The sequence below is a fragment of the Nelumbo nucifera genome, chromosome 4, assembly GCF_055504915.1.
Source record: "Nelumbo nucifera cultivar China Antique chromosome 4, China Antique-T2T, whole genome shotgun sequence".
Classification (NCBI taxonomy): domain Eukaryota; kingdom Viridiplantae; phylum Streptophyta; class Magnoliopsida; order Proteales; family Nelumbonaceae; genus Nelumbo; species Nelumbo nucifera.
Window position 1 is genome coordinate 27,913,023 of NC_142652.1, and position 15,678 is coordinate 27,928,700.

Here is a 15,678-nt window from a genome sequence, read left to right on the forward strand (position 1 = left end):
TCCATTATGATTCACCCAGGACCGTCGGATTGCTTTAACAAACTATGATGATAATGATAGGATCTCTTGCAAGTTCCAACCAAACCAACCAACGGCTGGTCTGCTCTGGTCTGCTCACCTGATAATTGAATGTTGATGTCACACAGTTGGCCTCAATTATACGATTCTGATACAGTGTTGACCACCGATTTTTCATTCCAAGTTACAGGATTTCATACGGGCAATCCACTGTTTATAATAGTCAAAACAATGTGGGAACTTTGACTATTGGGTCAATGATCGAAATGCACAGGTTGGCCGATCGAATCCAACGATCTTGATTCAAGAAAGATAGATCTCAACGTTAAAATCGTTAGTACTTGCTAGGGATTCACGTGCCCTTAAAATCATATTTTAATAGATCTGCTGTTTTCTAAATTGCAATTTTTTTTTTTTTGGCTTTGAAAAGAACGCTGCACGTACGAACAGGAAACAGGAGAGGGAAGGAAATGAAGTGGACAAGACGCGACAGAGAGTCTCGTCTTTCTCAATATCGACAGAAGTGCAGACTATATACGTCTTTATTTGCAAATTTTCTTCTTTGTTTGCATTCTAATTCTTACTGCCTGGATTTTTTTTTTTAATTATTTTCTTTTTACTCCAAATTTTACACCAGTTGAAGAGAATTGAGAAGAGAGGACGCTTTGTCTTTCTCAGCTTAACCTGCGCATCTAGCCCCCTTCCTATCCTACGCACTCTTTTCCTTTGTGACACTAGACTTGCAATAGTGAGGGGGGCTTGATCAGAGCTTGCCTTTTCAGTCATTGCAGGAGCTATAGATGGAGTTTTCTAGGGTTCGTGATCAAGTGAACGTGGCTTGGCATCCAAGTCAATATTGCATTTTTTCCATTTGAGTAATTTGGTCGTGAGAACAGTCCTTGATCCTTGCGTGAAGAGTTGGAAATGGTTTTCAGTAGTTGCAGGGGTAGATTATTGTGTACTGTGATCTTCGTCTTTCCAGTTCTGAAGCTGGTTTGCTTTCGACTTTCGAGGATTCTCAGGGGTTAAGAGGGTCTTTTTGGGGAGTTCATACGGAATTTCTTACGCTATGAAATGTACGGCATTTCGTTGGAGGTTGTCGTCTGGTGATGATTGGGGTATTTTCATGGGGTGATTTGAGTTATCGGAGCTGCATTTGAGAAGGTTTTGTTCGATGAGACTAGACTTCAAGTATTTTGACACTTCGAGGGCTCATGGAGGAGTTGGCAAGGAGAAAGTTCTGTTGCTCAGATTGAGGGCATTGGGGAGGGGTTGTGTATGAAGATGAAGATTCGTGTATAGTCAGTCTTTCTGGAGTTTTAGGGATCTTGCTCTATGATGCTTCAGGCGCCTTCAAGGATACTTTTAGGGATCTCAATGATATATTCTTTACCTTGGTAGATCCTCAAAGGAAGCTTTTTTATTAACTTTTTTAGTCTTTAGTTTAAGAGCAGAACTTGTGAAGAACATTTAATTCGCGCTCTATATTTTTCTTCTTTGGCGGGAGAGAAATGAACGATACCTCAGGGAAAACATGTTCAACATTAGCTATTTCAGAGAAGCGGCCTCAGAGGCCCGGTGGTTGCGTCGGTATCTTCTTTCAGCTCTTCGACTGGAACCGGAGACTAGCCAAAAAGAAGCTTTTTTCTAAAAAACTGCTTCCACCAGGTTCATTTTCTCTTCAATGATCTAAAGCTACAGGTTTTTTTTTTTTTAATACTTTTCAATCTATATTTACTTCTACGGCAACATGGCATTGCCCAAAAAAATCAACTTCTATTTTTTCGTTGTCTCAGCTCGAGCGAAACGTGCTTCCAAGAAGTTCAATGGAGATGAGAAGTTGCCAATGGCCAAGCTACTTCTGGTACGATGTTTACTTGCTTCTTTGAACTCTGATCTAAATGACATGTTTGTTATTCTTCTCATCTTTCCTCCCTTTTGATATATATATCAGATTGCTGATGAAAATCGTGGGGGTTTTCCTAATTCTAAGAAGACCGAACTTGATACCATTTATTCTGAACGAAACCATGAAATGCGACAACCGGGTTTGGTCGCCAGGTTAATGGGTCTGGAGTCCATGCCAACCGTCCGTCGAGATAAGGCAAAAAAACCTACATCCTCTGATTTTTCCCCCAACCAGGAGAAGAAGTATACGAATAATCCTAGTAATAGAAGTTCTGAGCTCTTCCGTTGTGATAATGAAGATTCGAATTTGGAGAAGTGTCAGACGAAGATGGAAGCAAGACCTCAGAAGCTTCAAAAAACAAGGTTGTTTGAGAGACGCTCAGTGAACAGGTTTGGAGCCGAGGCGCTGCAATTCAAAGGAGTTTTATCACGTTCAAAAAAGCATCAGCAGAAGCTTGTTTCTCCGGTGAAGAGCCCGAGGATTCTTTCCGGAAGAAACGCAGCTAGGTTGATGGAAGCTGCTACGAAGATTTTGGAACCTGGGCTACAATCTACTAGCAGGGCAAAATGTACTCTTACTTATACCCCTTCTCTCCATCGTCCTCCAAGGGATGAAATCATGATAGAGGGAACAACAGTTGTACCACTGGATCATTCTAAGCAATCCGAAAATTTTGTAAGCGCTGCCAAGCCTTTGAAGGGGCAGGCATCATGTAAAAGTTGTGGTAATTTGCTAGATGTTGTAGATTTTAGATCAAGCGTTGAAGAGCAAGAGCCAGGGTTTGCATCATCTTTCTCGGACTTGAGCAACTCTCCCCCTCAAGGGTCAGGGAAGAGTAAACCTAGATCACCTATATCCTCTCTTGATCAGAAGAGAGATATGGTTGTTCTGAAAAATCAGGAGCGGCAAGTATCAGTTGCTGCTCATTCCAAGGCTAACATGCACATACGGACTGAAAACATTACAGACAGGAGACCTCCCTTTCGAGAAAATCAGGACAATTCCTGCATGATGGGGCAGCGTTACAAGTCTCAAAAGGATGTACCCGCGTCTACTGTTATCAAGCAGCGGACTCAGAGGCAAAATCAGGTACTGACAATGAAGGATAGGGTACCACCCAGACCGAAAACAAACAATCTGCAGGGTAGAAGATACATGTCTGGTGGTGATGTTGTTAATAGGACCAAAGGTTTTGCTTCTTTGAACAGGAATGCTAACTGTCAAACCCGACCAAGGATGCCTTCTAGAGTATTGGATAACCGTAAGGTGGTTAACACAGAGGGGAATGCCTGTGACGGTCAAGATGGTTCACCTTCACGGCTGAAGCCCTCAATCAGGAAAAGGAGGCCTCTGAATGGTAGTGGTCAGGTTGGAAAAGCAGGTTCTGTTAGTTGTATTGTGAAGCAAAGGAATACCAATGGAAAAGGAGTTGAGCTTAATACCGGCATTGTGAATAGGAGCCATATCAAAAGTGGGTCTCCCAGCAAGGCAGGAGTTGGTACAACTGGTGGAAAGGGCAATGAAATTGTTTCTTTCATGTTTAGTTCCCCAATGAGGCAAATCATCAGCTCTTCTTCCCCTACACAAATGGAGAAGAGAAGGGGTCAAGGTGAACTTATTGGAAGCAGTGTTTCTCAGCAGAAAAAGCAAATATTGGACACAAACTATGGAAACCCGTCTCCAAGAACATCGCCATTGAAGCTAGATGCTCTAGGTGTTCTTCTGGAACAAAAATTGAAAGAACTGACTTGTCAAGAAAGGGATGAGTCCATAGGAGGTACTGCTTCAGGGAGAACTACTGCTTCCATTCTCCAAGAACTGATATCTGCCCTAACTGCAGTAGGACCAATTTCTCAGGAATGTCCAGACAACTCCATTGGAATCGACGAGGGAAGCAGCTCATGCTACAGTAGCCCAAAATCCTCTGAGCTCACATCAGCCCATGGTCAGGCATTCAAGACAAATAGAAAGCTCCAGGTTAGTTGTTATTTTCTTTAATTTCCATTCTAAGGCACAGAAGGTTGAGTTTGTGTTCTGCATAATTTATTTCATATGTTCTGAAAGACATTATAAATCAGGGGTTAATTGTTAGGTGGATCATATAGCTAAATGTCTTATATTGTCCCGGAATCTTAGGCAACCCAATTTTCATATATTTGGGACATGTCACTGTATCCATTTGGCAAGTTTCAGCCTTTTGAACCTTTGTATAGCAAGAGAAAGGCCTCTTTTCTGGTGTTTTTAAATAAAAAAATAAATTGTTAAGAGTCAAAACATTGTAGGTGATTTGGCTTATTGGATTGTGTACAGTACATGTGGCCAATCTGGAGGATGACCAATTAGTTGCACAGTTCGGAATGTTCATATCATTGTTCCACTTGGCTTAAAAGTAAGGGGGATCATTGAAGGTCGAGGGGATCCATTTAAAAGAGTCCTTTTAAAATAATTTGCATTATGTTAATATAATGTACTGTTCAATCCTCTTTAACTGTATAATACATCTTTATTTATTTATTGATTTGATAAGTAGACATCGCCATTTATTTATATCAACAAAGATGAAAAATGTAGCATATTATTGTATAAGCTTCTTAAATATTTAAGATGTAGCATAAGTGAGTAATACTTGTATTTTTTATTTTCTACGGTAAAGATTAATACAATACTTTACCTCTTTCTCAAGAAAAAGACTTGTTAAATATTAGATATTCATTGTATTGCATATTAGCAAATATCTTAAATGATTAAAAGGCCATATAAGGCCATTACCCAATGCTGGTCTTGGTTATCTGGGGTCTTGGGAGGGATAGATTGGTATGGATCTAACCTCTGGCATTTATTTATTTTTGCACAAATTGACCACTTTCTGTCTCAAAACTGTGTTCTCAGACTTTTCTGCCTGAAATAATAGCATGGCATTGGTGTAGCACCATATCTGAGAATTTACTTTGTATTCGGATCCTAGGGGAAGACGTGAAAATATAGGGTGGAACTATAATACAGAATGGCAGAAAATGTATAAAATAATCTATTCTCCACCTTTTAGCCAGAACATTTTTTGTGCCAAAGGGTGTAATGCAGAAAGTAGCACATTACCAAATCTTTTTCTGTTGTTCTCCTAATCTAAAGGTAATTTTACGTCTAAATGTGAAAGAAATTATCAAGGTGTATAAATGATGGTTGAAAACAGTTAGATCTATAATTCCTGGATACCTGTACATGCCTAAGTCCTGCTGTTGGATACTTGCCCAACAAAACATTGGATAGTGGTGGATACTGCATTGACGATTCTGAAATACACTATATGGAATTAATGCTTTCAAAATATGTAAAATGGTATGTTACACATCATACTATAAAAAAAAAACTTGTAACATGTTAGAAGCTAATTAACTTTGGCATGATTCTCATTCAAGTATTGAGAAATGTCACTTGGCTTCAAATACTAGATATGGAAGCATGATATAATCATATAAATAGGATATGTATACATATTTGGGATATTAAACATATCCCCTTCTCCCAAATATGTGAATGTATGGACCTGCTGATATCTGTATCTGGGCATCATAGATTAAGATATGCCATCTTAAAGTTTACCTTGAAGTTTAAAGCAGGCAATCTACAGGATTTGTTTCTAACTTGTAGATTTGATGATCCAAATTTGGCTTAAGCTCTATCTGTTTCACCATGAAATAGGTGGAGAACTTTTCAATCTGTAATATTTTAGTTTTATTTCTTCTGCCTCTTTATATCCAAAACATTGATTTCTACCTCCTTTTACATAGAAAATTTAGTCTTAGGTGCAAAAGATAGGCATATCTAGAAAATAGTCACTGGAACCATGATTTAGAGCATTCAAAAATTTTAAGTTTCTAAAATATTCCCTTAAATTTTTCACAAGATTTATATGCTTATTCTCACTGTAGCCTGCCATCTCATTTATAGCATGTTGTGCACACAATCATGAGGTCATTTCCTTAGACTGTGTTTGGAAAGAGTGCAAATCCCTGTTCAGTGCATATATGCACTCTGGTTTGGTTTTGCTAGTGTTTGGCAACAATGCATTTTGTGCATTGACAATGACAGAAAACACAATTTCCAAGGCATGTTTACACCTAAAATGAGAGGTGATTTTACATAGAAAAAAAGAAAGTAAACATTTTCACCCAAAGTGATCAATGTTAAAAATGTGTATTTCAATATTGGGATTCATGTTTGCATCCATTACAACTAAAACTTGTTTGACAAGAAAGTAAATTTATCAGTGCAAAACTAAACCAACTTTGCATTTGTATGGACCAAAATGCACTCTGCATAATTGCATTTACACTCTATTTGCACTGTTTCCAAATGCAGCCTTAGGAACTTCATTGATAGATTCTCTCTCTCTCTCTCTCTCTCTCTCTCTCTCTCTCTCTCTCTAGAAACAGGTGTTAGTTATGGGTTGATTTCCCTGTACAAGTAATCTTTTATTTCAGAATCTTGTCTGTGTTCTTTGTATGCACAAATTATTGCTTTTTTTCAGCCAAACGTTTTCTTTCATGTAAACATGCATGGATTATGAGTTGGTGTTTTCTGTTGGTACTTCTCCTTTGCTAACTTTTACTCAACTAAATAGGAAGGGTTACTGGACATTTGTATTTCCTTGCATGCATCTTCTGTAATTAGGTTCATATGCTGAAACCTGCATCTCTACAAGTTCATCAGTTTATTTAATTTTGCTACATTAATATATGTTTTTATTAAATGCTGGTGCACTGGTAAACATTTTCACCTGACAATTGTAGGCTGTGATTTCCAATTTCTTCAGGTAGAAGGGGGACAAGTTGGTTTACTGCATTCTAATGATACTGATCATCCCAGCCCAGGATCAGTTCTTGAAGCTTGTTTCTCTAATGACAGTTGCTATTCTGGTAGTCTTGATGACAGCTCAGGTAGGAAACTGTAATGCAAGTTCTCTGCTTCACTGAATGTTTTCAGTAGAAGATGTGCTAGGGAATAGGGATACAGTTATCAGAAATTCCAATTCCAGACATTAAAATTTATATTAAATTAGCTTTTCTGTTTGTTAAGTTTTTTTTTTTTTTCTAATTTAATTTTATGTGCTTCTGATACCAGGACATAACCTGCACTCTGAATCTATGGGTTGTTCATATGATCAATCACAGCCATCATCACTCATTGATGCAGATTTGTCAGATTCTGCCACATCTTTCAACATGAGGAGGGCTGGATATGAGGTTGCAATAGATTCCACGGGCATTCTTTCCAGGATATTTCATAGCATTGATCTTGCAAATATTGGCCTAACAGGAACCAAGCTCGACGATGCCAGGGAGGTTATCATGCATGCTGAGCTGATGTTTGGAAATATTACCTTGAGCCATGCAGATGGCATGGCAAGCTTCCTCACAGGCCCCCTGCTTGACAAGTTGGATGCTCTTGCTGATACCTTTTGGAGAAGTTACAGTTGTAATCTGAGTTTTAAGGAAGCGAAAGAAGGTTTCCTACTTAGGAGTTTTCATTTTGACTGTATTATAGAGTGCTTGGACTCCAAATATAGTCATTACTGTAAATCAGGATACAAGACATGGGCGAAACTGCCACTGCACATGAGTAGAGAGTTGCTGCTACAAGAGGTCTACGATGAGGTTAGAAGGTGGTCTGATTTTGCTGGAAAAATCCCAGATGAGATAATAGAGAGGGAGATGAGTCATGCGTTGGGGAAATGGACAGATTTTGAGATTGAAGCATTTGAGGCGGGTACTGAAGTCGAGTTGGACATACTGGACATTTTGATGGATGAAATCGTTATGGACCTTTGGCAGTGTGGAGCTACTTTCTCTTGGATACTATAGAAAATAAGAAAACCCCCTAACCGTGGTTTCTTATAAACAGCTATTCACTTTGTTTGCCTCTCTCTCTGTTGAGTTTTTTGTTTTTTCACTTTTGTGTAGGTCTCCTCTATCGAGTGTTGTAAGTTCAAGCTGCAGATTCTAGGTGCTATGTTGTAATTATGCATCCAGTGAACAGGCTACAGAATGAGGGAACCTCTGTTGTACCTCCATGTTTCTCTACGATAAGATGAATTTATTTGTACAAATAATTGGGCTTCACCTTCACAACGGATTGTGTTTCTTGGCAGGTTCAGCATTGGTTTTTGTCCATGAAGATTGTATTTCACGGCTTTATCCAAGGGAGCCAAATCATTAGACATTTTTCACTACACTAAACAATATATGAAAAGCATTTTAACAAGTAAAAAAGTAAAAACAAAACCAAGTAAAAAAAAAAAAAAGGGAAACTGAAGTGGCGTTTGGACTGTTGTTTAGGTACTTTAGGTTTCTAGATGACTTGTCCAAAAGTAATATAAGTTATTTATCAGTTTACTTATCAAATGTACTTTTTACTTGATGGTTAAAGAATATCAGTTACATTAAACACAGATTCATGTTTAACGAGGCCTATTACCTATATATCATTGAAAACTTTGGCATTAAAGTTGGGACGTTGAGCTTTGCACATTTACCTCAAATTGAAACTCCAGTCTAAAGCTAGCCAACTTCCCCAATAAAGTAGTTTCATAATTTTAGTGACCATCAAAAAAGGTCCACTAAGGTTTACACAGGTTGAGAGTGAGTTGGTAGGGCTTAGGGTTGACAAACGGAGGTAGCAAGGATAAGGATTTGGAGAGGGAGAGGCTAAAATGAAAAGCTTTTATCATGTTAGTGACTTAGCGTGTTATTATTTTTTTTCGTGGGCATTTCGTGATAAGCATTTATTAAATCACCATTAAATCAACATTTTTCTATCATATTCTTTTGTATATATTGATATTCACAAAAGTGGATTTTGATTTATTTGTGCATTAATCGTTGGGGGAAACTTCATTTTAAAGCTTCCTCTAATGGTTGAGCATCTATTCACTGTTCCACTGATGTAGCACCTAATGACACCTATTTGTTAGTTGTCCATAAATAGTTTATCAAATACTTTTCTCGGTTTTGAAGATAAATTAAGTACAATTGCTTATTTAATAAATGAAAGCTATATCAAACACATACTTAATAAGTAGTGATAACTCAAGGGAAGGGACATGATTTTTGTCTAATTGGGCTTAAACATCAGTTGGGCTGGTATCTAGGGGTGCCAATGGTATTCAAAAATCTGATTTCGAATTTGATATTTAACATAATCAAATTGAATTTGGATAATTTGAATATCTAATGAGTTGAATTCAGATATCCTATTCATACTGAATAGTCAATCGGATTCAAATTTAGATATGACACGATTCGATTCGATAAATATCAGAATTCAATTAATTATTTAATTCTTATATATAATATATAAAATATTTAAATTCTTATATAATTTATAGATATAATAATTAAATTATATAAATAATTTATATGCTTTATATAAATAAATACTTATTTTATATATTTATTAATTACCTAAAATAGTTAATTAGTCGAATTCAAATTGAATCGAATATTCAAATATTAATTTTCAATATCCGTTGGATGTCGTATCGAATTTTCTAATCGGATTTGAATTTGGATATCGCATGATCCGATTCAAATTTGATCCATTTACACCCCTATTGGTATCACCCATGACCCAGACTACAAATAGACTTGTTAATGGATCGGGTCTATTCGATGGATCTGAATTGACTGAATAAATTATAACGGTTCTGGTTTCATGATTTTGTCCAATGTTTTCAATATCGGGCCGGACCGAACGGCCAGACCAGAAAACCATGGACCGGTTCTGTTTCACCCCAAAACCGCTATTTGCCCGAAAACTGTTGATTTGGTCAGGAAGCTGCTAACCTAAGCGGTTAAACTATCAAACTGTCGACCCAACAATGGCTTTTGGTCGTTTTTTGTTTTTTTTTTTTTTATTTTTAATTTTTTTGTTAGAGTAGGTCGTCCGTTCAGTCAGAACGGTCAGAACGTTTGACCCGGAAACCAGACCGTAGAATGGTTCCTTGTTCGGTTCAATTTTAAAAATCTTGATCTTGTCCCAATTAATAATTGGGTTAGTTTAGGTTCTTATCTGTCCCAAATCGATTCAGACCTGATTTCTTATAATTTATTATCATATTATATATTTGAAATGGTAATTTAGATAGATAATAAATAGGAAAATATTAGTTACAAATGTTTAATTTATTAACATATAAATAATTTAGTATTTTCTATCATTTTTATTAAAGTTATATTATCAATATTTAAACTTTAAGTTATTATTTAAATTAACAAATATAGTTTTCGTATAAATATGGTATGGACCCAATATAACTGACTATTAATCAGGATGGACTGGTTCTACATGAACCTGATCCAGACCCGACCTATTGAGAGTAGGGATGTCAATGGGTTGGGTTTGGCATGGGTTTTCCATAACCTTTACATGGCCCTCCAGTGCCCCAACCCAAATCGGCCCGACCCAGATAAAAATACATGATTTTCGAACCTGACCTGAAACTATAGGGTCTAATCCAATACTGACCCAACTTGACCCATAGCATTTCAAATGTATTTTTAATACGTTTTAAAGACCTAAAATCCATTAATTTAAATTAGGAAATTATTTTATTGATTTTAATGTCTCACTTTTTCCATTTAAGAAAAAGAAAAAAACCAAAATCATCATATAAATAAATCATAAACTTTAAGGCTATAGAGTTAGAAGTCAAAAAATTGCAAGAATACTTGTATACATGTAGGGAATCATGAGCTCGTAGGGTGGGTCATCCAAAACCCAAACCTGATTCGGGTCAAGGAATCAAAACCCTAACCCAACACTAAAGCTGATTATACTTGACCCTAGCCCGAGGCCGACCCTTATAAGGTCAAGTCAAGCCGGATTTACCATTTAACTTGACCCATTGACATCTCTATTTGATAGTCATAACCACATAATGAGATGCATTTTCACAATAACCTAAATAATCTCTTCTCCTAAAATTTCTCCTAAACTACCTCCCTCATTATCCCCCACTTTCTCCAAAATTATCGCTGGTTCCTATTTATCTTCTAAATTATCTCTAATTCCTACTTATCTCCAAAATTATCTATAATTTAGTAGAGATTTTCTCTCCTAAATTATCTCTAATTCCTATTTATCCTCTCCCCTGCTTTTTATTTATATCTATCTAAAGAAAGTTTGGATTAAAAATTTAAGAATTATTTAAATATTCTAACAAAATTTTATAATAACTTTAAAATAGTTATTAAAAACACAAAAAATAATTTTATATTTTTACAAAATATATCACGAAATTATGTAGTAACAATTTAAATTATGTTTTTTCGAATTAGCAATTTAAATGTTTTTCAAATATTTAACAATATGTAATAGCTTTAAATAAATAAAATTCAAATAACAAAAAATTTTAAATATTTTATAGATTATTTAAATATTTATCAAAACTAGATTTTAAATAGTTAAAATAACGAAATTATGTAATAAATTTAAAAAATTTCTTCAAAGTAGAAAAATAATTATAACATAATATTGAAATTAAAAAAATAAAAATGAAATTAAAATTTAATATATTACCAAATTAAAAATGAAATTATGTAATAATAGTATAAATTCTGATTTTATGGATAAGTAAATTAAATAAAAAATAATATTTTAAAATTTAAATATTTAACATATTTTTTAAGTATTTAAATAACAGGACATTTAACATAACTAGATTTTAAATAGTTAAAATAAAGAAATCATGTAATAAATTTGAAAAAAAAATATGAAATGTAGAAAAATAATTATAACGTAATATTGAAATTAATAATAATTTAAAAATTTTACCTAATATTGTAAATAACTAATTTCATTTATATCAAGTAATTTCTCAAGAAAATAACTTTTAGAAAAAATAATTTTTATTAATAATGATTTTAAACTCTTAATCTGTATTTATTATATAATTATATATACTAAAATTAATATTTATAGTATTTTAGTAATTATTTATTGTTTTTTGTGATAAATGTATTTTCAATGATTATGTATGAATTTATTTTGTTTTGTTATTTAATAGAAAACTTTCAATAATTATTGGAGATTAAACTACTATTATTGAAATTTTTAAATTTAATTCATTGCATTTATTGTATTTTTGTTATAACTTATTGATTAATATTTAATAGAGGTTAAACTATTATTTGGGATTATATTATTTATTGACTAAGTTAATATATTTTTAGTACTTATTTATTTTTTAATTATTGTACTTTTCGCTCTAAATTTTCAATAATTATTGGAGATTAAACTATTGTTATTTATTAGAGATTAGACTATTAATTTAGTTGAAATTATGAGTGTTCATAAGTTGGTTCAGCTCGGTCGTAGGTTATTTGGCCAACCAAATTGACCTGGTCAGGTTGGGGAGTTGGTCAGTTGAAACTGACTGACCTTTTGTGAAAACGACCCACTCAAGTTGTATCAGTTAGGGTCGATTTTTGGTTTGTTTAGTTGGTTGAAAAGATTTAAACTTAAAAATTAAATTCAATTTTAAAAATTACAATGCAATTTTTAAAAAATAAATTTAAAAATTAGATTTATGATATAAAACATTTTAGACTAAGAAATATGGGAAATTTCCCGTTTTTCCATATTAGAAGTTATTATATTTAAAATATAAATATTAATACATATCCATAGTTAGGTCGTTCTATTTTGGTAGGTTTACAAATGGCCAAAGTGAAACAAATCCAACTTGGTCAAATTGGGAAATCTTTTAACCAAAGCCGACCTAAAATACTAGAAAATTGACCAATTCGAGTCGAGTTGATCAGGTTGGTGAGTTTCATCAATTTGATGAATAAACCTGATGCAGCACAATCCGGGCACTCCTAGCTGGCGGACGCTTGGCTCCTAGCTGGCGACAGACGGTACCTGAGAAGAGGAGGGTGAAGGATTCCCGGGGAGCTCGCCCGGTGGGAATACTCCGATGCTTAAGTTAGAACACTCGAGAGAGCTGTAAAGGATGCAAAGAGAGCTAAGAGTGCAGATAACGCTAGATCAGTAAAATTCAATATTAACTCCAGATACCTTTGCCCCTTCGACCATGGGGCTTTTAAATACGGGTGTTCTTGTCAAATCGGGCATAACCGCCACTGGACCTCTGTTGTAGCCGTTATTTGCCAGGGCTGCGCAGGTAACTGTTGCAGAGTACTGCCCAATCGGATGAGAGACACAACCCGGAAAGGACAGACACGCCACATCTGTCGAGAGGCGTGGGTGCAGTCTACTGGGCTGGCAGGGACTGCGCCGTCAGTCAGGAGATGTGATGTAATCTGACGGGTACGGTCTCGTCAGAAAAGAAGCTTCCTGAGAACGTCGTGTCGCTTAACAGCGAACTACTTTTTATCAAGTTATCCCATAGCGAGCTGCCCTGTAGCGAGCTATCCCATAGCGAGCTCTTGGATGTGTCCTGAGGTGATTCCACCCGAGGTTGCCTTTGGGGCATTCTTCTTGCCTAAGTATTGGAGCGAACTGATTCTCTTAGCTTGCGAGCTGGGATAGACTTGACTTGGAGCATTCCCTTTCCACATACCGGGGTCCTTGAGCTCGCGCTGTAGCGAGCTCATTCCGTGGTGAGCTATAATGTAGCGAGCTGTTCTACGAGGATCTTAACGAGCTCGTTACTTAGTCGTAGCCAGGCTGTCATGCTGAGTTGTTGCTTATGCTGAGTCACGTCCACGTGTCACCTTCTTAGGAGGTCGGGTCAAATCACCCTCCATCAAAACCAAACTGAAATTAATTATGTTATTTTTGTATTATAAAAAATTTATTAAAAGTAGTATATAAAATATGAATAATTATTAATTATTTAAAAAGTTGAAAATATAAAACAATTGTATACTCTTATGTGTTTCTATTAGGGTCATTTACTAAAATACACCTTATAGTTTTACATATTTACTTAAACCTAATTTATAGTTTTCATTTTACTAAAACATCCCATATATTTTACAACTTATTTACTTAATCAACCTTTCATTGAGTGTTTGTTTTGCCATTAGGCCCATGATTTTTTATTCCAAAAATACCCTTAACACTTTTTTTGTACAGAAAACAAAATTAACCAAATATAGCCAATAGAGTGATTGTCCGTGTCTTATTAAGGGCAAAAATGGTATTTTTAATTTTATTTGCTTTTAGTTAAATTTATTTAAATGAACATCAAGGTCAACAATGTCATTTTCCACTGTCATCTAATGGAAGATTGATTAAATCATTTGCAAATTTAGTAAATCCATGAAAATACACAATAAATGACCATTTCTATAATTTAGCTTTTGCTTAATAAATCCCGTGCATCGCACGGGTCCCCGCTAGTTTAACATACAATGTGTCTATTTTTTATTTATAGATTCTTATGTTATAATAATTAATAAATCGATTTTCATTGTGAAGTGTTGAATATGGCTCAGATGAAGAATTGATCTAGTTCGATCTTCTCGAGACTCGAATAATAGCACCCCATAACATATCCCATAAACTAGGTCTATACCCTATCATTTCCATCTACATAATAGAGGTGTAAATTGAGTCGTGCCACCCACGGGGCACAATGGTCCGTGGGCCATGCTGGGCCTAGGATTTTAGGTCCACGGGCTGGCATGACATGGCACGACCGAGTGGACCGTGCCACCCGCGACATGGCCCACATATATATATTTTATATATAAGTATATAATATTATATATAATTATAATTATATAATAATATATTAATAAAATAAATATTTTTTTTATTTTATTATACTAATTTATATAATTATTGCATATATAAGCAATTTTATATACAAAATTCATATAAAATAAAAATTTTAAGTTTTTTGTCAATTTTTTTAAATAAATAGCTTTGGCCTGATGCACAGCCCGACCTGACCCAAGGTTCAACCCAGAGCACGGCACGCTGACCCCCAAATTTTTCACCGGGAAGGGTGGCATGGCCCACTTTACAACTCTTGATATAAATCTTTGCTATTACGCTTTTTTTTTTTTTTTTTTGCTACATGGATGAATCTCGGATGTAGCCCATTCCATTATAACTTATAAGCTTCGCTATCGAAGCCAAATGGACATATAAAGACCAAATCGTATCCCGAGGGGTGGAATTACGGTGGGCTCGGGTTGGGCTTTTTATCAAACTACGAACGACCTGTTCCAAAGGCCCGAGCCCCAAATAGTGTAAAATGCTATCATGGACCAACCCGAGATGCATCCCTAAGCTAGATCACAGTTCAAGCCAAAGGCTCATGGGCATTCAGTTGGACATGGCCCACGGGTCGTGGCCCGATCGATCAAGATGATATTAGAGTAAAGGGTTCGAGTTCGACCATGATACCGGAAAAACTTCTAACCCATCAACTGATATTATAAAAGTGGTGACCAATCAGGTGGTTATTTATCAAATTCACGGGAGGATTTTGATTGATCAAAGCCGTTCGAGTATAATTTTTTTTTTTTTTTCTGGTAGCATAAATTTCATTCTTGCCAAAAAGAATGGGAAACTGATGAGGACGAGAGAGATCCATCTTTATGGCAAACATGGGCAACTGAGAAAGAAACAATGAAACTTGAAATGAATATGATGTTGTAGGGATTGGAGATGTCCATTGATCTTTCATTCCTTGTATGATCAGTTGTTTACAACGTCATCCTCCTTGGTCTCTACTCTCTGTGGTGTTGTAAAGATGGAGGTCCGGATGTTGATAA

At 35.4% G+C, this 15,678-nt stretch overlaps 1 protein-coding gene across 2 annotated transcripts; it reads left to right on the forward strand.

The window, feature by feature from the left end:
* Nucleotides 1-647: 647 nt before the first annotated feature.
* On the forward strand, nt 648-8,033 carry LOC104602912 (uncharacterized). 2 transcript variants are annotated; one of them, XM_010266778.3, is made up of 5 exons: nt 648-1,686; nt 1,815-1,882; nt 1,973-3,904; nt 6,741-6,864; nt 7,049-8,033. In XM_010266778.3, the coding sequence occupies exons 1-5, from the start codon at nt 1,530-1,532 to the stop codon at nt 7,786-7,788; spliced, it is 3,021 nt and encodes a 1,006-aa protein (XP_010265080.1). In that variant the 5' UTR covers nt 648-1,529; the 3' UTR covers nt 7,789-8,033. The 2 variants fall into 2 exon arrangements, with proteins under 2 accessions (XP_010265080.1, XP_010265081.1); XM_010266779.2 differs by having other exon boundaries at nt 784-1,719.
* The last annotated feature ends 7,645 nt before the right edge of the window (nt 8,034-15,678 follow it).

Coding starts and splice junctions, on each gene's coding strand:
- LOC104602912 (XM_010266778.3), top strand. CDS start 1,530: ATGAACGATACCTCAGGGAAAACATGTTCAACATTAGCTATTTCAGAG. Junction 1,883..1,972: donor CAATGGCCAAGCTACTTCTG/GTACGATGTTTA, acceptor TATATATATCAG/ATTGCTGATGAAAATCGTGG. Junction 3,905..6,740: donor AGACAAATAGAAAGCTCCAG/GTTAGTTGTTAT, acceptor CAATTTCTTCAG/GTAGAAGGGGGACAAGTTGG.